General features: G+C 44.0%; 1 protein-coding gene across 5 annotated transcripts in view; it reads right to left on the bottom strand.

Annotated features, from left to right (window-relative positions):
- The window catches only part of SORCS2 (sortilin related VPS10 domain containing receptor 2), a 2,165,153-nt gene that overhangs the window by 393,257 nt on the left and 1,746,183 nt on the right, over window positions 1-25,713 (bottom strand). For all 5 annotated transcript variants that reach the window (XM_078678523.1, XM_078678525.1, XM_078678524.1 and 2 more), the window contains exon 9: window positions 14,391-14,570. In XM_078678523.1, coding sequence (XP_078534649.1) covers window positions 14,391-14,570 — 180 coding nt within the window. The remainder of the gene's footprint in view (window positions 1-14,390; window positions 14,571-25,713) is intronic.

The following is a 25,713-nucleotide window of genomic DNA, read 5'->3' as shown; positions in this document are numbered from 1 at the left end:
GGTATGTCAAGCTATACCTAAATCTCCATGTAGATCAGTATAGCACTGGGCATCCCATACTGTTCTCAAACACAAAACTGCACTCTGAAGTCTCTAAGTTAATGTTGGAAAGGGAGGGTGGTGGGACTTCACTACATTTCTCATATCTGCCCCTCACCCATCAGTGCTACTTACAGAGAAAAACAAACACTGGTAATTATCCAGTTAAGGCCCTTTAACAGCATTAAATGCCATGTGGTACCCCTGAAGATTCAAGGATATGCATCCACACAGCTGCTGGTCCAGACAGCTAAATAAACAAACAAAAATAATCACTGCTGCATGAAGGGGAAGCGCTTTTTGGGCCAGATGTATGAAACTATTTTGCATTCACAAATGGTGAGACTCGCAAAATTTGGCTGCTGCCGAATGCAAAATGGCTTTTCCTTATGTATGAAAGGCTTTGTATTCGCAATTTAGGTAATCACAATTTTAGAAATTACCTAAATGCATAATGTACATGTTAGAAAACTTTCCTTAATGGGAACTGTGCATTTAGGAAACCTTATTACAATCAACTTCAAGTGTATGGCAACCATGTGCAAACTTCGAAAAATGCACAACACTACATTTTTCAAAGTGCCATGTAGCCCACACATACCCCTAGGGGGGGTGCTTCAGGCGGGCCGTAGGCCCCCAGGCATCCTTGGCTTTGCCTTAGCATTTGCGATTACCAATTAGGTCAGCGCAAATTAGCTAATGCAAAACCATTCGCACATATGGGCCTTTCGGCCCATAGGAACAAATGGAGTAATATTACCTAATAGCAATTCGCTATTTACTGAATCACTATTAGAGGATTGCAAAATCTTTGGTGAATCCTACCTACATAGCCTTTTTTGTGATTACCGTATAGCGATTTAGTAAAAATCGCTATTTGAGAATCGCAAAATGCTTTTTTGATACATCTGGCCCTTTCTGTGGTAGCACACAAATTCTGCCCTATCAAAACATGTACTACTGGCTACCAACATGTGGGCGGAGCTACACTCCCTCCCTGTAGTACTGCTGAAAGCTCTTATTTAAGTTCATGACATTAGGTCAGCAACAGCTGTAATGTTAAACCAGACCTAACAATGTACTTCCTTTAAAACATACCCGGTAGGCAGAAAAGCACACAGTAATAATAACAAGAGAAGAAATAGGTCCCCTGGGAAGTGTGAAGACTGTGTATGCAGCGCGCAAAGACAATTAATGCACAGCCCCATTATTCAATTAGCTTTGTCAGTTCAGTGGGCGACGTTTGCACTAAGCACTGTTTCTACAAGCTCAGTAATGTGACATGTTGAGCAGAAGCGCCGTGTTTGGGTAGGTAACTCAACACTGCAAGGCAATTACAAGAGAAGAAAAGTGCATTTACTTAAGCTATAAATACAACCAAGAATTACAGAGTGTAGAAGAAATTACAGCATTTAAGTTTTTTTCATCATGTACTCATAATCACACTACAGCTCTCTGATTAATTAAATCGGAAGCTAAGCTGTAGTTTAAGTTAATTTCTAATCATGTAGCGGCTGCCACTTCATTGCTGCTCCTTTTTGCTTATGCAGAGGCCCTCGTTAAACATTCAAGTTTGGGAAGCAAGCTATATTTAATCTAGTAACCATGAGCATGTCACGTGCAAGCCAGAGCCACTAGGAACCTATATGGCCAGTTTGTTGAGGGGCCTAAATCTACTGATGAGAGGTACGAAATATGCACTTTATTATTCTGTACCAATACATTGTTAAATTAGTTTTAAAGAGTGGGTGAATAACATTGTAACATTAAAGTTGGCTCTTTGATCTATTAAATAATATAACTCAAAAGAAATTCCTGAATGTCATGTGTTTTTCAATTTTTTTTTAGAATACACATAGGCATACACCAACGTCTAGCACACCAAGCAAAATGGTGTTGCCAATGAAGGCACATAACAGAGTTTAATTTGTGTATAGTTCGTTGTTTGTGTGCCAACTTATTGAAGGAATCTGCAGTCCTGAATTAGCCCATCAAGTTTCTTTATTTATATTTTTATTTATGTTTTCCTTTTTTCTATTTTATTTTTTCAAATTCTTATAGTAAGAAGTACAACTTCTGAAAAACATCCAACACATGTTTCGCTCCTTTCTTGGCACGCATGCCTGGGGCTTTCTCAAGGATAATAGTGAGGGAGGAAAAGGAAGATAAATAAAATATTCATCACAGTTTACTGTGGAACCATAAATAACCCAAGATTACCCCAAGTGTGTGGTCATGAAAAGACCGTATGTGAGTGAAAGAGAAATGGGGAAGGGACAAAATTCAAGAGAAATACACTTAAGTTGCAGGCCCAAATTACAATGTACAATATAGTTTAAAAAAAGCATGTCTAGTTTCCCCAGCAATAATTCCATAAATAAGTAAAAGCCACATAGTTAATATATATATATATATATATATATATATATAAGTATGCTGATATTAGCAAATCATAGCATATTGATGACATACGTCAAACTTCATCACAGTAGAGCTCAAGGTTTATAACATTACATGAGATTAATTCACAAAACTAACATGATTAAGCACATTTAGGCAAAGTACAAGCCTGACGTAAGTCAAAGAAAGAGTATATGTAGTACATGTTTTAGCAAAATAGGGAAAAGTACATACAGAGTTTCAGATGGTGGTTGCAGATCAATATGCAATTCTAGGAAGGTCTATGTCATAGTCAGGGGTAAAAATATGGGGATTCATTAGGGAGAAGTATCGACAAACATCTGCAATCATACCCGTGCTGCACCCTTTTTGTTTGAGGGAGACTGGTAAAAAGATACCCAATGTGATATAGTTGCATGCTCAGGTCAAAAACAAAGATACAATTGGGAAACAGTGTATAGGTGCTGGTAACTTAAAAGCACCCAACATAAAGGTACTAGAGTGCAAAGAATTAGAAAACACAGACGTGTGTCACCAAACCAGGGAGCAAGGTTAGGAAGTTGATCACACAGTGAAAAGGGCTCCAAAGATCTTACGATACGAATAGATGTGTGTGTCTCTGCTGGTTTGGCTATTGCGCAAGCAATCTGCTAAAATGGAATAAGAGTAAAAGGTGCACATCACTGGGTGGCATTATGAGGCGATAAATTCCTACATAAACGGCAATCTGGATGGCAAGTTTTAAGGTCTGGGTTACCTGTGTTTGGCAGAGTTCCAAGAAGGTGGGTTGCACTGGGCTATCCAGTGTAGCTCTAGAAGAGGACGACTCGGATGAGGAGGCCCTCCTAGCATTGTGCTGGGAGACAGGTCCAGATAATAATCTGGTGATCCCTGAGGGTAGGAGTAGGCACTTCCACTCCATTCAGGTGAATGGGATCCCTAACATTGGCCAGAGAGACACATGTGCCAGTCACACCCTAGTGAGTGACAGGTTGGTGTCCACAGACCTGTATGTGCTAAGAGAGACAAAAAGGGTCATGGTAGTCACAGGTGAGGTCACAACCAAACCTGTAGCCATAGTCCTCCTAGAGAGTACCTTTGGCTGGTATAAGGTGGTAGTCTGTTCTGACCTCCCGTTAGATTGTATCCTAGACAATGACCTCCTAAAGGTTGGTCTGATCCCAAGTGGGTGGTCACCCAGGGCACCCCCAATCCAAAGATCCTGGGGAGCCTGCCCCTACAGTTAAGAGACTGGGGTCCAGAAGAAAGGGAAAAAGAAGATGAAAAATAAGCCACTCTTAGAGTTCTAATGAGCCAGGGATCTACTGTCCCAGTAACGGAGATACCCAAAGTTGGCACTGGCGAGGCTTCACCTGACCTCAAAGAAGTCCTGAGCAGTCAGGTAGCTATCAAATAGCAGGGTGCCACCCCTGCACTGACAGAAGGGAGAGTGGAAGAAGGGTTTCTGCCAGAGGATGTGGTTGACCCCCACTCCAAACAACAAGAGAGGTTCCAGGAACCCACAGTTGTCCCTAAAGTGGCTCAACCACTGGTTAGATGTCAAGTGTGGTTCTGGATTCTGACAGTTGTCAGTAGCCTCTGCTGGGGGGTGGCAGCACTGTACTTGATATAGGAGGCAGACCCCATGGCCAAAAGTAAGTTAGGCCACCTGACCCTGTTGGTCATGGTGGGGTTCCTCAAGTGTTAGCTAACCTCTGTGGGTAAGCTAGGTGTTGCTCTAGCAAAGTTAATTATAGAGAAGGTGGGCACCTCACTACCCAAACTAAAAAGGGGGGAAGAAAATGAAACAGCTGTGATGAAGTTCCAGTTCAGAATGGGTCTTGTTAGTGCAAACAGCAACTGGTGTAAAACAGGGCTGCGTGCCAGCCCCCCTTCTTTTTAATTTGTAATTGGCAGATCTTTCAGCAGAGTTAGATGGGCAGATAGCACATGCACCGAGCGTTGGAGGAAGACCAATGTCTCATATTTTATATGCTGATGATCTACTGTTGTTTAGTAACACTCGAGTAGGCCTCCAAAGGTTGCTTAATTCCCTTGGTACTTATACAGAAAAGAACGGCCTGGAAGTAAACTATAAAACAACTAGTGTGATGGCATGCAATCGGGCCCCAACAAAAGTTGAAAATGGCATCTTAATGGAAATAAAATTGATGAAGTTGCCTCCTACGTATATTTAGGGGTCAAAAAAGATGCAAATGGCATCTTAGAAGAAGGTGATTAGTGCAAAAGATCAGGCCATCAATTATGGATTTTTAACACTAGCTAGATCCATTAAAGGTCATGATCTGAAATCTATGGGACCAGTTATGAAAGCCAAATTGTTGCCAACCCTCGTATACGGATCAGAGATAATGCTAGGTGATGAGGCTCTTCTGCTTGACAAATCGATAATAAGAGCCTATAGAAAAACCTTCAGGCTACCTAGGTCGACCTCGCCCGCTCAACTCTAGTTAGAATTTTCACTAACAAAACAGTCACTTGCCAGGCCGGCGGCATTTTAAAGCTCTGTCATAAACTGCGTGCAGCAGCCGACTACAACTTGGCAAATCTAGTCTGGTCCGAGAATAATTTACAAGGGAGAAACAGCTCCCACAAGAAACATCTTAAAAATAGTATCAGGCCATTGGAGTTGGCCAACCTTTGGAACTCTAAGATCTCCGGACAAACCTTTAAGAAAGTGGTAAATAAGTTGACCAGATTGCAAAGCTGGACCGCAGATAAGGAAATGCTGTCCAAACGTTGGCATGGGTGGCTGGTACGACCGGAAGGTGAACAGTATTTTTTGGCCCTCAGATTTAGAGAGATATCCACACTAGATCTCATGCTAAAAGGGAGGATGTGCAGCCTATCTGAAGTCCGGACCTGTTGTTTATCTCATCAGGAGATTGAGGCTCTGCTCCACATTGTATGTATCTGCCCAATGCTGATTAACCAATGTCGAAGCCTATTAAGGTAAGAATTTATTGGCCAGATAATTAGATCCTGTAGGACTGCACTTGTGAAGTCAATGGACCCACTTAATATAAGGCTGAACATAAGACTAGTGCAGTTTTTGGCCATTTTTAAACATCTTTTAAAAATGGATTGATATCCATGAGTGAACTTAGGGGTGGTGGGGGGCCTGGAACCTGATTTTAAGCAGTGACAGCCCCGTCATTTTTACGCAAAACTTCCATGAGCAGGTAAATTGCAAGGACAGGCTGCTAGGGTCCCCCATAGTGGCGGTTCCCTATACCGTCTTGCTAAGGCAATAATCTGCTTAATCAGGCCATTTGTCTTGCATCTTGGCACTTTAATAAAGCACAGTCCCAGATATAGGTACCTTATTTGGCTGAAAAACATTTTCCACTTAGCATAGAACCTACACTAGCTCCTTGAACTTGCACACAAGCACTTTAACACCTATAGTGGTGTATTTAGGAAGACGGTAAATGACAGTTCCGTAAATTTGGACGAAAAATAACAAGGACCCCCTGTTGATACAACTGAATATGTTATACAGGGAAAATAGACAATGTGAAAAATAACCATCAAGTATGATATCACCAGGGAGGTAGCGACAACACAAGGCGCAACATACAAATTAAAAGTACAAAATTGTGCTTTATTATTAAGTATATGTACTCAGGATAAAACCATTGGGGTTCAAATATATAATCAATTTATACACTTGACCTATTCTAATTAAAAAACAACACTAATTGACAAACAAAATAAAAATATCAATGACACAATTAATAAATTCATAAGACAGTGGCAAACAATAATAATCTTCGACGCGCGTTTCGGCGTTTGAACAAGAACGCCTTCTTCAGGAGCCACAATTAAAATCTGAAAAACATATATAAGGAGGATTAAAATCACCATTGGGGGAGAAGCATTTGCCTCTCTACATAGTTTTAATACATAAACATATTACCATTGGGAGAGAAGTACTAGCCTCTCTACATACTTTTCATACATAAACATATAACAATATTGTGAACCGCCTTGCATATCATTGAAGTTCCCTGCTTAGTAGCCAAACTGTAGCGCTACATAAGTTACAACAATTATATTATAATATTTGAGCAGTGGTGTAGTTGCATCCTACCCAGGTCCTACAAGATACTCAGACCTGGACTCATTACTGTTACCTTCTCAACATTTACCAAAATTCCGGGGAATCTTATTTCAGACCGAGTTATATCGTGACACTATTTTTTTATAAATATAAAAAACAGCAAACTGGTAATTATAGAAAGGACAGTCTAATTTATCATTCCTTTTGGTATCTATTCCTTGAGATTATACTGACTCAAAGTAACGCTGCATATTGTTGATGCCTCCCATTATTTGGTTCATATGAACTGGTAGCTATATTTTAGATTAATCGGGAATATTTTCTTGTATTACACTTGATTCTAGCTACATTGTCCTTACCAGGAGATCGCGAGTTTTGACTTGTTTCCAAATGATGGCTGGAACATAGGGGGACACTCTGTTTCTAAACGGGAGGGCAGTTGATGGACCCCAGTCCGTATCGATATATCCTACCAATCCAGCTAAAGTACTAAACAACAACAAAGTGGATAAATATTTTCTGTCTCTCGTATTAAATAGGATTTATTTTTGCACATGTTATACAGGTCTTACCTAGTATTAGTTAGCAAAATGCATTGCGGTCGCCGTGAATGGAGGCGTTTAGCTACCAGTTCATATGAACCAAATAATGGGAGGCATCAACAATATGCAGCGTTACTTTGAGTCAGTATAATCTCAAGGAATAGATACCAAAAGGAATGATAAATTAGACTGTCCTTTCTATAATTACCAGTTTGCTGTTTTTTATATTTATAAAAAAATAGTGTCACGATATAACTCGGTCTGAAATAAGATTCCCCGGAATTTTGGTAAATGTTGAGAAGGTAACAGTAATGAGTCCAGGTCTGAGTATCTTGTAGGACCTGGGTAGGATGCAACTACACCACTGCTCAAATATTATAATATAATTGTTGTAACTTATGTAGCGCTACAGTTTGGCTACTAAGCAGGGAACTTCAATGATATGCAAGGCGGTTCACAATATTGTTATATGTTTATGTATGAAAAGTATGTAGAGAGGCTAGTACTTCTCTCCCAATGGTAATATGTTTATGTATTAAAACTATGTAGAGAGGCAAATGCTTCTCCCCCAATGGTGATTTTAATCCTCCTTATATATGTTTTTCAGATTTTAATTGTGGCTCCTGAAGAAGGCGTTCTTGTTCAAACGCCGAAACGCGCGTCGAAGATTATTATTGTTTGCCACTGTCTTATGAATTTATTAATTGTGTCATTGATATTTTTATTTTGTTTGTCAATTAGTGTTGTTTTTTAATTAGAATAGGTCAAGTGTATAAATTGATTATATATTTGAACCCCAATGGTTTTATCCTGAGTACATATACTTAATAATAAAGCACAATTTTGTACTTTTAATTTGTATGTTGCGCCTTGTGTTGTCGCTACCTCCCTGGTGATATCATACTTGATGGTTATAGTTCCGTAAATTTGTACTTTACTCGATATAGGGATATTGTTGTTGCTTGATCAATTATGCCGAGATATTTATCATATGTTTTTGGCATTTTTATCTTTATAGATAGGAAGGTTTGAAAGAAAACATAAAGGTCCATAAATACAATGTTTAATGGCTGAAGTAGATATTTGACGACCTTTTATTCTTAATTTATAATTGCTTTGCACTTTTCTGATTGTGCTGTGTTTATGGTTTTAATTGACTAATAAACAATACTTACAATACTTGGTATTGTAGAGATGGATCAGCTTCCTAGAGGAAGTGACCTACGCAGGAGGATGTAAGGCAAAGTAGGTCCTGCAATTGTACAGGCTGGTTTCTTTACTTTCTTCCTCACCTGACAGACAAGGAAAATTCTCCCAGGACTGGGCTGAGTCTCCTGGGCTGTTGGCTGGGGAGTGGAGGTTGTGTGAGAAGCCAGGGCTTTTTGCAGTGTCCCCCACTTTGTTTCCCCCATTTTGACTACTAGATGCTGGTTTGAAATATTACTTACATATAACTCACCCCTAAGGTCTGTCCTTGGTACCCCCAGGGTGGATGCCATGTAAAAATAAGCAGGGACATTTTAAAAGATGTTGTATTTGGCCTTGTTGAGGAAAATACTGCCAATTTCAGTTTTCCCCATTGTAGCACATTGGATCCATAGGCTACAAAAAAGTGACTAAGTCAGAAGGTTAAAACTTGACTGGGGCCTAAAGCTAAGTGTATCCAACCCACACTCTATCTCAGTCGGCCTGAAAATTTGACTTTCTTCTGGTCAAGCGCAACCAGATGTCCCAAAGCAGCACTTTTGGGTTTTAGGCACTAGAAAGTGTTTATTATTTAAAAAAATCATATCTCCAGCCCCCTACATTGGTTTTTTGTTGTTTTGGGCTCATTTTTGTCATAAAAATATTTCCTATTTTTATTAATTGGTGTTTACTTTTTCTTGTGTGTAGTGTCTTACTTATTTACTGTACTAGTGTTTTTAAATGCTTTTCACACCTGTCTCCTACGTTAGGCCTGCCTGCTCGTAGCCAGTCACCTAGGGTTGAGGAAGGGACTAATTTGTTGAGACCTTGCCTGGACCTTATATTGTGATTGTGGCGTTATTACTCCTGGTAGGTCCCTCACAATCAAAAGAAAGGTCTTACCAGCCTGAAATTATTCTCTTACAGGATATGTGTTTGTGCATGTCATGTTTGAAGGTGGAGTCAGCCGTTAAAACTTAAGAGACATCTAGAGCTACGGCATGTCTGGGTGATTTGAGGACCTTGTTTGCTGGGCCTTTATACGATAAATGCTAGACTGTGGAATGATATTCGCCCCTTTTGGTTTGGCCTGGTTATTGTAGGGTGTATTTATCAAAAATTGAAATTCATGGTGAAGTTTCCACTCATTGAAAATAAGAATATTCATAGCATAGTTGCTGACAATATCTCTATTCGTAATTCTTTGATATCAAAACATCCTCTCAATACAATAAATAATTCCCTGTTTGTCCTCCTGATGTGTTTTTATATATGTACATATTTGATATGGTCATGAAGAAGGTGGTAGAGAAACATCGAACCACCAAAACGTGCTTTGACTGCTGGTGTGTCACTATGCCACTACACCAGACGGAGAGAAGAAAATAGACTTTCCCTGCATGGAGGATGTTGTTTTTTTGCAGACTGTTGTCTGATGAGTTTGTGGTATGTGGTATGAATGGTATAGTGGAGAAGAATGTGGAGTAGAAGGAACTAATGGGGATGAATGTGTTTTGGGATTTCTTTTTATTTTAAAATGATGTAGAGAATTGTTTACAATTTGACAACAGATGAAGTCTGTGATAAATGGTTAATGTTAGAGTGTAAATATAAGTAATTGATGTGATTTAAAGAGTATATGAATAATAAATACAAAAATGAAAAATAAGAATATGTCAAACGAAGTATAGAGTGTGATCTAGATTTGTACTAGAAGGATTCAATCTAGTAGGATAATAATTTTAGGACGGTAGGACCCTTCTTTTGATTGTAATTTTTCGGTTCCCCCCCACCGGTCCTGAGCCTGGATTGGAAATTGAATCTTGAGGGTGGCCCCTTTTCTGAATTAAGCTTGTGGTAGGTCCCAACATACACCTACTAATAAACCATATTCCCACAGAGACACCCGTGCCTGACTGTATTTTCTACTTCTTTGCACAGTAGATCGGGCGCTTTTAAGTTACCAGCACCTATACACTGTGTCCCAAATATATCCTTCTTTTTGACCTGAGCATGCAATTGTCTCACATTGTGTATCTTTTCAGCATTCACCTTCAAACGTAAAGGGTGCCACACAAGTATGATTGCAGATGCTTACCAATACAGGAAACATCCATTTCAACGAAGTCAATACAACAACCTAAATTTACAACGCAACACCACTTACATCGCATGCTATTACAATGCATGCCATTACAAAGCATGTCACTACAACACTGGCCATTACAACACATACCATTACAACGCATGCCATTACAACACATTATAAGGTATGTAATGGAGATTTTTTTAGTATTAGGGTGGGTATGGGTTTTGGGGTACATGGGAATACTCATTTTTACCCCTACACTATCCAACACTTTCCCTACTGTTGCACTCACTGGAGTGGTAATAGTAATTTTTACCCTCACACTATCCAACACTTAGTAATTTTTACCCCTACACTGTCCAACACTTACCCTACTGTTGCCCTAAAGGTATTATGCGTTGTGATGGTATGCGTTGTAATGGTATGCGGTGTAATGGAATGCGTTGTAATGGTAGTTTTAAAAAATGCGTTGTAATGCTATGCGTTGTAAAATCATGCAATGTAATGGTAGTTGCGATGTAAAGACTGCATTGAAAAAACATGCATTGTAATTGTATTCGTTCTAATGTCATATATTCACCAATACATCTTACTAATTAATTCCCATATATTTCCCCCTGACTATGACATGGGCCCTCCTAAAATTGCATATTGTTCCAAACATCACATCATAGCCTATATTGTAAGAATGATCCCACCTTTTGAATCAATCCCAAAACAGCCTGTAGCTCCGATAATTAAACAGAAAGCATGTCTTAGGATGCTTTTACTAAATCAGCCCACACCACAAAGTCACCGCCCACACAACCGCCCTTTGAGAATGTATGCAAATATTGCAATATGCCAGTCTGTTACATTTCCATTACAGGAATGCGTTCATTAAAAATGGTTATGAATACTGTATCATTAGGCTAAATGGGACAAGTTCCCCTGCCTGTTTATATCCAAATATGGTAAATTCTCCTCCTTGACCATACCAAAAAGTGTTAGGCTTTTCAACTACTTAGAAATTAATTGCTGTGTGACAGCTGTTCGAATGTAGGCTTGAAAAGGAACTACCTTCAATAGTCTCCACCTGCATAGCTTCATTTCTAAGTAGACACAAAGGAACTTTCTGTGATTGAATGCTTGTATCGGAAAGGACTGGGTAGAGGTTACAAAAATCTATAAGGACCTTGGGTCAAGTTTAAACACACTGCTCAAAATATAAAATGGTGTATGTTGTGAATTATATCTGTATATTATATACACTTTACCTTCACTTGGACACTCTCACGGGTGCTTTTTCAACGAAATGGAAGAAAGAAAACTATCCTTGCTTATGTAATGAGTATTCCCGTAAAATGATGCCCTTTCTGTATTTGTTTCCTTATATTGAAGGGTAAGGGAACACTGGTTTTAACCACTTTTCAAAAAGCCTGGAATTTGATGCACAAAAGTAGCGGTGGGGATCTATATTTCGGCACCTAAGATTAGGCCCAGCCATATGCAGATGACTGGGTCTAATCTGAGGATGCGTGGTGGGCAAAAAAACGATGGGTTGGAATGCTACCTGGAGCGACTGCCAGTGTTTAGACACATTGCAAGCATTCCTCGAATAGCTTTTTGTATGTGTGATATAATGCCTTTAGAGGCCCAGGGTATGCCCAGATGTGGGTCCCATGCTCCCTATGCACTGCAACCAAGCTGCACCTGACTGAAACTGGCCTTGGGTTGCTTGTGTTCCAGTTCAGAGATGACCTGACTTGCCAGTTTGGCCTGGAGCAGGACCAAGGCTGATTTGCATACGGCTGAGTATAATCTGAGGTGGCATGGTGGGCAAAAGAACGATGGGTTGGAATGCTACCTTGAGATAAATTGCAAGCATTCATCCCTTCTCCTTTTGTGTTTTTGATATAATGCCCTAAAAGCCAAGGTAATGCCCAGGCATAGGTCACTTGTTCACTGTGCCAGATTGAAAACATCCAATCAGGCCCAAACCTGTTGTGGGTTGCTTGTGCTCCGGTTCAGAGAAGACCTGGCTTGGCAGCAAGGCCGGACTGTTCCTATTGGAGCAGGCGCAAGGATAATTTGCATCTGACTGGGCCTAATCTGTAGTGGCAAAATAACAATGGGTTGGAATGTTACCAAGAGCGAGTGTCAGTGGTTAGACAAATTACAAGCATTCTTCCTATCGCCTATTGTGTGTTTAATGCCATGCAACCGTCACAATAGCAAGCCTATGGTGCTAATTATTATCAGCCAGGTTCTAATGAAGAGGAAATTTGTTAAATGTATCATACATCTGTGTTCATGATATTTATTTTATGGACATCATGATTGTAACATTCATTTTAATGTATGCTATAATAGTTTTACGTATGTTACGTATTAGTTTAGCTTCAAAGTAAACCTTACATAATAATGTGGAAAACAAAAAGTTATGGATGGACTGCTTGAATTAATCTCAGCCACTGATAATTACTGTGGGACACAATCTAGTCCATTGTTTTTGCCTACCATGCTCCTTCAGGCAGGACCCAGTCATATGCTAATCACCCTTGGTCCCGCTCCAATGTGGGCAATCCAGTGCAATGCCCTAAGTATGACGGGTATGCCCAGATGTGGGCCTCTGCGTTCTGTACCACATAACTCATGATGCACCCTATTGACAAATGCCCAAATAGGGTGAAACCAGTTGATTGTCTTCTGCTTCAGAGAGGACCCTGGCTGGCACTTTGGGCAGAACTGGTCCCACTGGAGCAGAATTAAAATTGATTTGCATATGGCTGGGTCCTATTTGAGGTGGCATGGTGGACAAAATAATCATGGACTGGAATACAGCCCCATTAAATTACCAAAATCTGAGTTTGATTCAAGCATTCCACCCTTCACATTTAGAAGCCCATATATAATATTGATTTAATTTCTTGTGTCATATATTGGGTGAAGGAAAGACCAAATCCATTGAATTCCTGTGTTTCTGGCAGGAACTATTGTATCACTGTTATGTTCCAAACACAGACTCTCGCGTGGTATTTTCAGTAGAGACTCGTGGGACACCGCCCACCTGCTTCCTTTGCTCAAGCTGATAAATTGATTTACCTGTGCTTGTCAAGGGAAAACTATTAGGTGTGGTCAGGGTTGACCCATGATCTGACAGAGCATTTACAGGCCTGAGCCTGAAGTTAAGGTACATAATGAGAAGAGCAACAATTAATAATGCTTAATTCCTGATAGCATGGTGGTTATTTGCACTGCTCCCCCCCTTAATTCACCCTTCACAGGAAAACGCACAGGCAAATTGTCCCTGCTTCCACTTCCTTTCTTACTTTACTTAAAAAGCAGGAGAACAACAGTCGTTAGTGTCAGCTTTTTAAGGACGCTGATTGGCTGCGATAATCTCTGTATTCCAAGCAAAGCGCCAAAATGTGTAACTTCCAATTTTTTTTATCCAAATGCAGTTTAAAATATTCTGTGAAACTGATTTTTTTCTGTATGTGCAGCTTCTCCAACTAATATTAACTTTTGCATGAAAGTATACTTCTAAATAAAAGTCTAAAACTTTAAATAAAATATAACATGATATGCTTTTGCAATGGTGAAAAATCATTGCATTTTTATTTAAGTTTACAGTGCAAACGTCTTGTCAACTCAAAATAAAATTACCAAAGAGCAAAGATTAAAGGACAGCATAAATGACAACAGCTCCCACAGACTTTGACAAACATATATTTCCCTAAAAACGCTTTTCGCTTCTGTCATAGGTCTCAATGTCTGTATATCATGATAGTTCTCTTCATGTTATCAGTTAAAAACTTTTTGGAGTTTAGCTTTAATGACTGTATGAAGTTATGACGGTATGAAGTTAACAGACTACATTCCAGATTATTGTCCAACGCTTAGGTTGCATAAGTACTTACTAAATTCAACAACATTCATTACCATAGGAAAGTAGTTCATATCTGTAAATAACATAACATTCTGATCTTTAACTGCGGGCACAAAGAAAAGACCATAGGCTGATCCACAGGCACATAAACCCAAGTAGTTCCTACATGAATACACATACCTCCAGAATGTCGACGACCACACTCTCTTCCGGCTGCTTGGTGCTCCGGACATTCTCCAGCACAATCGAGTAGTAAACGCCCTGCGGGTCAGACTGGTACAAGTTGTAGGTGTCTGTCTGGTACCATTCTTGAACCGCAACAAACACTTGATTTTCGTCTGTGCTGATGATCTGCAAATCCTGAAGAGATAAGTTGTTGAAAAGATGTGTTTATTCTTGCAATACAGCAGGCCAGGGCGCGTATAAAAAATAAATCAAAAGCAGTAGGATTTTATATGACTAAACGCAAGCATCAACGTTGTTGTGCTGTGTTGCGCGAACAGTGTCAAACTTATTAAGCAATGGCCAGGGGCGTAGCTTGTGTAAAGGGGCTGTGATGGGCCCTAGGCCCTCATGCTGGCAGGCATACATATGCTGACACAGGACACACTGGAGGTCTGGTGCAACTGGCCCAGAGCACGTGGGCTCGGCCTCTTTTATTAGTACTGTGTCACCTGACCAGTGACATCAGTGGTGGGTGGGTGTTCAGTGTAGATACAGGCTCAGCACTAGAATGCTGACTTGTGCTGGGCATTACATCCCTTCCCAAATTGGTTAAAAATAAACCAAACAGAAAAAGTCCAAAACCTGTGGGGGACATAAGACACAGAGAATAACATTGGACTTGCGTTTTCAAAATGAGTCTCTTTGGCTGCTTGCAAACCGCAGGCAGTATAGTTCTTGTATTCTGGACTTGCAGTTCTCGGAGGCACGGTCCGCAGTTGTTCGGCGGGTTCTTTCTTTGTCTGTGCTGTCTGTCCGCTGTTCTCAGCCCTGCCTTTGTTTCGCTCCGTTGGTGATGAGAGATAACTAGATGACACAGGTGTCGACAGTCTTCTAGTTGTTCTCTCTTCTGGCTTCGTGATATTTTTCCCGGCAGGCTTTAGTGTTGACTCTTGGCAGGTGAATAGAGTAGGTGCACACATCCCTCTCACTAGGATGTCCCTCTCTCCGGTATTCCTCTCTCACCAGATATCCGGGAGGACCTCTTTGCCAGGCTTCCACTGGACTGGTGTTGTTGGTCGTGTTGCTCCACCATAGCCTTCGGGCCGTGAGCGGGGCGCTCCACGAGCCTCACCGTCGTGTCCTAGTTCCACCTGAAGGTTGAGTTGTCGACTCTCTTCATTGCTCGCGAGGCTTTCATCCTCTTGGGTCCTGCAGACGTGCATCGGTAGACCTGTCTCCCGTGCGGGACTTGCTGCCACCAGAGTCCCTCGAGGCCTCTGATTCTGGTTTGCAAGGTGGTCAGGTCCTCAGCTTCCGGAGTCCTGAGTAGTCTCGCCATCCAATCTTCCGCTCAAACCCCAGAGGTAGATGTCGCCAACCGTCTAGCTTGCTCTCTCCTGCGATCGCCATGTGGATGGATGGCTCGTAGGTGGTTGTCTTTGGTCTGCGCTGCCGGTGCTCTTGCCAGGCTTGTCTTCCCTTGCACTCAGCTGGTCCAGTGCTTGTCACCTTGCTTTTTTCCGCAGGGGCGGCTTCTTATTGCAGTGGCAGCGTGCCATTCCGATTTCTCCTTTCTTCCTTTCCTGGGTGGCGGTGTGCCACTCCGATCTTCCTTCTTCTCTTCTCTTCTCACGACGTACCCTGGTCCCCTTTTCTTCATCTTCTCTGGCCAGGCTTCCCCATGCAGTGCGCGCACTCTGCACGTGTCATCCTGGTCTTGTCCTAGTCCTAGGACACTGTCTTCTTGTCACTCACTTCCAGGGTTAGCGTCGCAACCTTTTCTACTGTTCCTTCTTCCTTTTCATTTTTTTTGCGTCACGCCCTTCTTCTCCCTGTTCCTTCTTGCGACGTGATCTGGTCACTGTACTGCCTTGGTCTTCCCAGCCAGTCTTCTCCAGGTAGCGTGCACTCCACCTCTTTCTCTCTGTTCTGGGCATGGCTCTCAGGCATTGGTCTTTACTTCTAGTGACTGGACCGGTTGTCGCTATCCTCTCAGTTGCTTCTTTTCTTTCCTTGGCGACCATACTTGGTGGTCGGCTTTCACCTTCGGCATGAGTCGTCATGCTGTGCAATCTTTTCCTGATCGCTATTCACCGTCACGGTGTTTTTGGCGTTGGCGCGTCGCGTCCTTTTGGCGCTCCTGATTCCTGGCATGTTCGGGCGCAGTGCTGCGCAATCCTGTTGTGCGGGTGTGGAATTCTTGCCCTCCTGTCGCGTTCCTGCGCTGTCTCCTGGCTTCTTCCTTGCTCTTTCTGGAGAGTACCTGCGCTGTCTCCTGGCGTCTTCCTTGCGCTTTCTGGAGAGTTCCTGTCGCGTTCCTGTGCTGTCTCCTGGCGTGTTCCTTGCGCCTTCTGGAGAGTTCCTGCGCTTCTGGCGTCGCAGTGCTGATCTTCGTTCCTCGCTCTCTACCTTGAGCACTTTGGGCACTCCTGGTGCTTTCTTGCACTTGACCACTGTACTTGCGCAGCTCCTAGCCGTGTCGCACTCTAGGTCCTCCACTTACTCCTTTGGTACTCTTGATCCTCCTCTTACTCCTTTGGTACCGTGTTGCGTTGTGGTCTGTCCTCTAGCTTCCCCCTTGTGACTGGGAGACGTCCCTGTCTCACTCTGGCACTCCTGCGTGCTGTCATTTGCTTCCCGCTGCGTGATCAGTTGCAACCTTCCTTTGACGTGGCGCGTTCCTCTCTTCCCGGGAGTAGCCACCTGCCAGCAGGTGATTCTCTATCCGTCTCTGGGCGTCTTCCTTGCGCTCTCTGGCGTTGCTGACTCTTCTCACAAACACGCTTGTGGAGCTGCCCTCCGCAGGCACTGTGTTGCTGACTTGCGTGGCTGTACGGGCGCTTCGCTGCTGGGGGTCCTCTGCAGGGAGTCTGCTGTCCTGCTTGACAGTCTCCACTAAGCCCTAGTATTCTGTTTTCTTTTCCTCTGCCAGTGCTTGTTGGTTTTCTTTCCCCTGGGCTGCACTAGAGCACCGTGGCCACTAGATGGCTCTGCTGTTTCTTCTGAAACCCGGCAGAGCTCTGATCGGCCCCAGGAGCTTTACTCTTGCTGCGGGGGCTCATTTGAGGAGGAAAAAGCCCACAGGCTTGATGCTGCCTCTCTGCCACCGCTGGACGGCTCCCTTCTTCCCCCGGTGAGTCTCTTGTTTCTTCACTGGGGGCCATGCAGGAGGGCACATGCACGTTCAGTCCCTTCCGTGTCCGGATCGGTCCCAGCAGCTTGGTTCCCGCTGCTGGCGCTTCACTCCTGCTGGGGACCTAAGAGGTGGGTGTACATTTCTTTTCCCTCCCTGCGGCCACATCCAGCACTTTGTCTCCTTCCTCTCTGCCCGCGGCAGCCTGTCACCGTCCTCACGCGGGCGAGGGGGGGGGGGCACGGTGTAGTGTCTGGGCCGTGCACGGGGTGTTACCGCTGCTCTGACCGGCTGCGGGCGAACGCTGGTCCTAGTTTCTCCACCCCGCCGCCGCAGCTTCACACATTACACGCTGCGCGGGGTGGGGAGGTGTTGGCGCTTTGCGGGTGGGCTCCGCTGCCGCCTCCACGTTGTTAGGCACTTCGCGCCTCACCTCCAGGCGCTCGGCAGTCCTCTTCAATGCGGGTGGGCACTGCTTCAACCATTCGGCGCCTGGCAGCTTCCCTCACGCTGCGGGCGCTCTGTTAAAGTTTTTCACTCCGCCGCCGCACTTCACACACGCGGCGGGGGACGCTTCAGGCAGGCCGCGGGTGGGCTCCGCTGGCGCTGCTTTCATTAAATATCATTCACCCTCGCCGCGGCCGCCTCTCGTCACACGCGGCGCGGCGGGGGACAGCAGGCGCTGCAGGCAGGCCGCAGGTGGGCTCTGCGAGCCTTGCTTAATTACGGGCAACTGCTGGGGCACAGTTAATGTTTATAGTTCATTGCGGGTGGGCTCCGCTTTTGGTGCTGTACAGTCCGGGGCTCACCTTCGGCCGACGGGCCTGTTCTTCCGCGGGTGGGCACCGCGATGGCTTCTCAGTCCTTTTAGGGCACCGCCACGGCAGGGCGGGCTACGGCAGGCTGGAGAGGTGCGGGTGGGCTCCGTTCACCTCTTCTTCTTTTCCTCCAGGCCCGGGGCTCTTCACACGCCTCGTGGGCCTCTCGGCGGCCGTTTGCTGTCCTCGGGGGTGTGCCTTCGCAGCAGGCAGCTCTCTCCTCCCCTTTCCTTGAAGTTTTCATTTAGCTGGCACGCATGGGCACAGCTCTGCTCTCGTCGCCATTGTAAAGGGGCTGTGGTGGGCCCTAGGCCCTCATGCTGGCAGGCATACATATGCTGACACAGGACACACTGGAGGTCTGGTGCAACTGGCCCAGAGCACGTGGGCTCGGCCTCTTTTATTAGTACTGTGTCACCTGACCAGTGACATCAGTGGTGGGTGGGTGTTCAGTGTAGATACAGGCTCAGCACTAGAATGCTGACTTGTGCTGGGCATTACAGCTTGGTCAGTAAGTCTGAGGGGGTGTAAACTTCAGATTTCCCAACAATCATGCTGGCATATATTGTTAAAATATGTTTTGAGAAGGAGGGCACGAGGGGGTTTAAGAGGCAGTGGAAAGAGTGAGGATTGTGAGGGGTACTGCACTTAATACACAATAGTTTTCAAACTAACCAAGTTTTAAGGCAGAGACGAGCCAGAGTGTGTGTTTCAGTGGCATAGCTAGGCCTTATGCCACCCGTGGCGGACCCAGTCTTTGCCACCCCGCAGCGCCCATAATAGCGGGGGAGGGGTGCTGGCGATCAATTTCTGTGTGTGCCGCCCCGCACGACCACAGATAAGAGGGGGTTCATTGCCCTCAAAACTCGTGCCACCGAGGGCGAACTGCCCACACTTTGCTATACCGCTGTGTGTTTTTGTCAGTGTGTCAAATTCAGAGTGAAATCCCACAGACACCTCACCATACATGACTGAAAGCACTTATACCCAATTATTTGCTGAAGAATACATTTTTAGGGGGGCGTAACACCCAAAACACCCCCCTTGAAGCTACATCCCTGGATATGGCACTACTTTTCTTTTACTCTCTCCTTGTACTGCACAGTTTTTAATGCCTTGTAGCAATGCCCACAGCTTTGTACTATAGTGCAAAGGTGTGTGGGATGTCATGCAAATTTTTTTACTGAAAGGGAGCCTTTCCAGTACAAAATACAATGTTTGTACATAGTTTAACAAACGTATAGCATTGCACGTATGCTCTACAGTACAACACACACCAGCACACATGCAAAGTTAGAATAGGTTTGAGTAAAGGAAACTTTTCTCTAACGTACCCATGCCTGGAGGAGGTGCACATTTTTGGCACAAATTATGTCTACTAATGTTATTAGATAGGAATATGCCTCAAAACGCATTGGTGATTGCCCGTACCCAAACATGGCAAAAAGGATTAATTAATGTGGCCCACTATCTATGTAATTTGACATTAAGAGAAATATTGAATTTGTAAAATTAACGATTCGGACTGCTGCACGCTTTATCTTTGGAAGAGAACCCATTCTTCTCCTTGTTTGCTTGTGCTTAATGAAACGAAGCCTAAGGACTCAATATTCTGAATTCTAAACCTTGAAAAGCAATTATCTTTTATTTACCTTTTGACAAAGGTTTCACTAAGGGCATGCTGAACTGTTCAAAGCTGTACTTTCAATGATGGGGAAATTAGTATTGTGCATATTTCTTCCTGGAAATGCTTACAAACTAGAGTTTAATGTATTTGCATCTAAAGGTCAATGGGTAGAGGACATCTACAGAATGACATAGATTGGTGTAAATGGGAAACTACACAGCTCTCACATTATTGACCTGATTTAAATGATTGACACGTAGGAGATGAGAGCCTGGTTAGGCTTCACCTCTGTGCCCCCAAGATTTGAAGGGGTAATTATTGTTTTGCTGCTGAACGTCCAAATCAACCAAAGGACGTGGATCTGCATGGGCGAAGAATTGCCATCAAACAGATGTGCAGGATCTCTGGCACACCAGAATGCCCTCCTGCCAAGGGCAATGGTGCCATTCATTACAACAGTTTGCAATCCTGGCAGAAGGAGGGCTACCCTGCAAAGTGGTAACTGTCATGGATAATTCCAACAGCTTTTAGTGAATAGAGTGAGGGAAGATTTGTTTCTAGGGAGCAGGGTACCCAGGTGTGCCACAGGAGTGTTTCACATTGTGATCTCTGCTACCTGCTAGGCCGGCAAAAACCTGGAAATTTGTCAGCAAGCAAACAGAATATGAATGTTATGGTGTTCCAAAAGATGAGAATCTGTAAAGTGTCAGCAATCACATCAAAATAACACAAGCTTGTACATCTGTGCATAAGACGTCACCAGTATTTGTTTTAAAACCCAGAAATGCTGTGCCTGTTTTGGAAATCCATAAATAGAAATTTAAATTACGCCATACACATTCCAATTAAAACATCCTCTATTAAAACTAACATTTAATAATAAAAAACGACCATCCAGGACTCCAAGGAGACCCTATAGACAATAATTGGTGAAGTGAGTGTATATGTGGCCCTGTTGTGCCTTGATCTCCACCAGACTGTGGACTGCACAAGTGAGGCAGAAGGGAAGATCTCGGAACTGGAAGACACCATGCGTAGCCTTTCCTCAGAGGCACCCATCTCTCCCAAAACACTACAGTACCACATAGAGGAAGCCAAAAACAGTACTTGTCGCAATAATCTTCGATTTGTTTGGTTCCCAGAGAAAGCTAAAGCTTGTCCCGGATATCTTTCTGGAACAGTGGATACAATTGTGGGTTGATGTGGAGAGCCTCTTCCACTGTTTTATTCTTGAGAGGGTATACAGGTCATGCTGACAACGAGGTAGTCCATTGGACACAGGAGCATCCACAGGATCCGAGGGGGAACACCAAAACAAATCAGTGTTAGACGGACCTGTAGGCAATGTGGGCAGTGGTAGGCCTCGACCCAGGTCTGCGGAAGATCAAGGACGGCCCTCTGAGACTGGACAGGAGTAACAGCTAGGGAGGGAGAGAACCTTTGGGATCAAACATTACTTTTTTTGGCACACCAGCACCACTGTATCCTTGTTCAAAGCTTGTCTGGCTTGGTCCCTCAAGGGAGAAAGGCATGGCCCACCTAGAAAGAATGTTCCCCGGAAAATGTGATGTTTATGTTGGGTTTGGGCGACATATGCTTCTTTGGGGTGGAAAGTGTATGGTGGAGGGAATTGAGATGTAGTGGTCAAGTTTTCAGTTTTATTTTTTTTGGGTTGGTCCCTCACTATTGTTGCTCGCCACTACCAAGCATAGAAACAGGAACACATGTACACACATTGGAAGACATACAGTTATGCCCACCAGCTCTTCACTGCAGGCTGTGCTCTCAGGCACGGTGGCCTTCACACAAGTGTAGGCATTTCACTGTTTCATTTGTACACCTATGGGGCCACTGATGAGTATGACATGGAATGTGAACGGGCTCCTAGACCAGATTAAGAGGGGGGCCATACTCCAATATGCCCATATGCACTGTCTGACCAACCTGATGCTTCAGGAGACGCACCTGCAAGGGTACAACTGTTAATCTTTGGAACACAGAGGGTACAATAGGGTATTCTATAACAGAGGACCACAGAGGTGGTTATTCTATTGCAGAGGACATTCTCGTTGGTGGTGACTATTGTTACAAGGGATACCCAGGGTAGATATGTGATATGTGATCCTGTAAAAGTCCATGGAAGGCATCCCCTACAACTTGGTCAGTGTTTACGTCCGACCAACCACACAAAATTCCGCACTGTGGACCTTTAGGGAGTCACTTTGCGCCCATCCACCGGGGGAGAACCCTGACAGGTGGTAATATACTCATGCTTCAGTGGTGCACTGATCGCTGTACTACATAGACTACCTGTTTATATACAGCGCCTGACCTCTTGCACACTACGGGGTTGCGGATCCTCCCTCAAGAGGTTTTGGACCATGCGCTGGTGACACTCCATTTCAGGATAGTAGCTAGTGGAACGCTCAATGTGGTGACTCAGTGCATGGGTTCTTACTAGTGAACACTTTGCTGACCATCTGCAGAGGAGCTGCAAGCATTTCTCAACCTTAATAAAGGTACTGTGGTCTCACCTAAGATGCTGCAGGGAGTGTGCAAGGCCACGATGAGCGGGACGCCTGCTCTTGAGCAGGGGGGGAATGATTGCAAACAAGTAGCTAAAATTACTGATCTGGACGTCTCCATCCTGGCTTGGGAGAGGGAGGACCCAATAGCCGTATGGACTTAATGCACCATCAGTTGGAGGTTGATAGGTCATCCCTTTTCCCATTATGCCTAGAGGAAGCTCACAATTGTTGGATGGCATCAGCGCGGAGGTCGTACGAGTCAAGGGACAAGTCCAGTAAACTATTAAACTGGCTGCCCATAAAGGAGGCCGAGTCTAGGATTGTCCTTCGTGTGCTGGAAGGGACTGGGTGGATAGTAGAGGATTTTCAAGGATTGCAACAGTCTCTGCTCAATACTATGAGCAGCTCTATGCAGAATGGGTATGCACAGACTGCAAGTTTACTTCGGCACTAGTCGCAGAATAACCACTGTCCCATTGGACCTTGATGGAAAGCGAGGCCTGGGAACACACAACTACGCTCAAGGAGGTGAGGGAATCTCTTTCCGATCTCAACTCTGGGAGGACACTAGGCTGGGACGAGCTCCCAATGCTAATACTACCTACGATTACAGCCAGAGATTCAACCCCCTATTCTTGATTATTTCTGGAAGGCAATTCAGAAGGGCCATGTCTCGTTCTACATAGACCTGGCCACCCTAGTTGTTCTGCACATGACAGGGCGACCTCCGCCCCATAGTGCCTCATATCTGCCCATTATCCTAATAAATACAGAGGTCAAACTTTATGCTAAACTCCTTGCTAATCGCCTGATGCAGGTGATACCCGAGTTGGTCCACCCGTACCAATGCATACTTATTCCCTATCGGAGCACGCGGCACTGTATTTGGAGGGTACACCTGGCACTGGCCTGAATTAAGGACTTGATTTAGATTTTGACAGGTTAGTTACACTATCACAATGGTGACAGACATCCTATCTGCTGAAATATAAATCCCATAAGATATAATGGGATTTATATTTCAGCGGACAGTATTTCCATCACCATTGTGATGGAGTAATCTGTCGACCAAGATCTAAATCAAGCCCTAAGTCTCTCGGGGGATCTGCAGCTATGCTGCTAATTGACTTTGAAAATGGCATTCAACTCCGTACACTGGGCCTTGCTTTATGGAATTCTCATCAGAATGGAGTTCAGGGCCAAATTTCGAGCTTCGTACGGGTCCTCTATGCTTCCCTGCAAGCTCAAGTACGTATAAATGGAGTTCTGTCTCACAAGTTTACGATTTGGTGAGGGACCAGACAGGGATGCCCCTTATCTCGCCTTCAATTCACACAAGCCATTGAACTGCTGACAGTTTGGGAAGACCATCAGGATGAAACCTGGCACTTCAGAATTCAATACGCTGAATCAACTTCCTATATCTGGGAGTTCACAACTTCAGGGTGCCAAACCTCACCTGAAGCCTCAGATTACATTTGTTAGTGCACAAGTCCACGAAGATATGGCTCGATGGGGCAAGTTTTCCCTAAACCTTATAGGTTAAATAGCTATTTTTACAAATGATGGTGCTCCCGCAATTCCTGTACACCCTGCAGAACTACTCCCTTCATATCCCACAATAAGGACAGTTTATAGTATGTATGGGTGGGCAAACCCCGAGGGTAGCCCTGGGCAAATGTGTAATCAAGGTATACAATAGAGGGCTAGAGATGGCCCACGTGTCCCTATATTACTATGCCACCTTACCTCTGACCATCAATAATTGGGTACATGGAGGATGGGGGGACCCGACATTTCAGGAAGGTTTGGCCCTCATATGTATTCTGTATGGAGCACCTATTTCAACTGCCCTTCTGGAACCAACCAAGGTGATGTTCTGGGTGTGGAGAGAAGGATCGATTGGGATCACAAACTCACCCTAGGTCCCAAGTGGTGCAGCTGGAGCGATTTTGTGGCTGGGACTGAATTGGGATCACACACTTGGGTGATGTCTGGGACCGGACTCATATTAAACCCTTTCAAACACTCCATGAGGAATTTTGCATGTCCAACTCCTAGTTTTTCCTCTACTTACAAATTCAGCACACAACGCAAACATACAGGGTCGCTCTGGAAAATGTCCCAGAGTACAAACCACCGGAGAGACGATTGCTCATGGGTCCTTTTGGCTGGGTGGAATCTCACAAATCTATAAGACCCTAATATTGTACTCACCAGATCTGATAGGACTTCTCAAAGAGAAATGGGAGGAATGGGTGGGAGACCTGGACAACTCCAACTGGTGGGAGGCGTGTATGGTGCCACAGATGCTGGCCATTTCCGTGACTTTTTTCACATGGTGTGATCCTGTCTAGTCATACTGAGGTAGTGGGAAACCATTATATCTACCCTCTCACAAGTAGTGGACACTCACATGGAGACACACCCCAAGCCTGCATTGCTGAGCATCCTGGATGACATGGGAGGCCCTTGGGGTGATACAACCCAGGTGGGGTTAGGCACACTCCTGGCTAAAAAAGATATAACAAAACAATGGAATCCCCCCTCAACCTCCTCATTAAGGTCATGAACAAGAGGCATAGAGTTATGCAATAGGATGGGGGAAACCAACTACTCAGCAAGGTGATGCCTGCATAAATATGAGAAAGTGTGGAGCAATAGTTGGATTTACCACGGCCTGAGCTGGTAAATTTGAGGGAGACTCACATCTCACAATGCAGCTGGCCTCTAGTGCATTTGGGGGAGCAGTGGGTGATTTCGAATGGACCACGTCACAATGGCAACCTTTTCTTTTTACGGAGCAACAAAATGTATTGTTTGTATTAAAAACATTAAAATGTTCCTAAAAAAATAATTAAAAAATTATCCGCCCCTGCCGTTTACAGACACATACCTAGCCATTACCCTGATCATTTTCTCCATTGAGTCAGCCATATGAATGTCTAGTGTTTGTGCCCCTCCATCCCAACTGTAGTACCCCTATTGAGACCAGTTTTTAATTTCCTTTCAGATTATCTCTGAATAATGATTTTGTAAACTCTCTATAATAGTACAATTCTTATAAGCTATTTGGGGAGAAATCCAGTCCAGTGAGAATTATCTGCTATTGAAAACTATATAGCAATTTTCTTATAACACATACAATTAAAGAAAGGGCACTTAAACTAACAATTAAAAAATCTAAATAAGTGACAGAAAAAAGAAGCAGGCAGCAACATAGATTAGCACC

The sequence above is a fragment of the Lissotriton helveticus genome, chromosome 2_2, assembly GCF_964261635.1.
Source record: "Lissotriton helveticus chromosome 2_2, aLisHel1.1, whole genome shotgun sequence".
NCBI lineage: Eukaryota > Metazoa > Chordata > Amphibia > Caudata > Salamandridae > Lissotriton > Lissotriton helveticus.
This window is presented reverse-complemented; position numbering and strand designations above follow the sequence as displayed.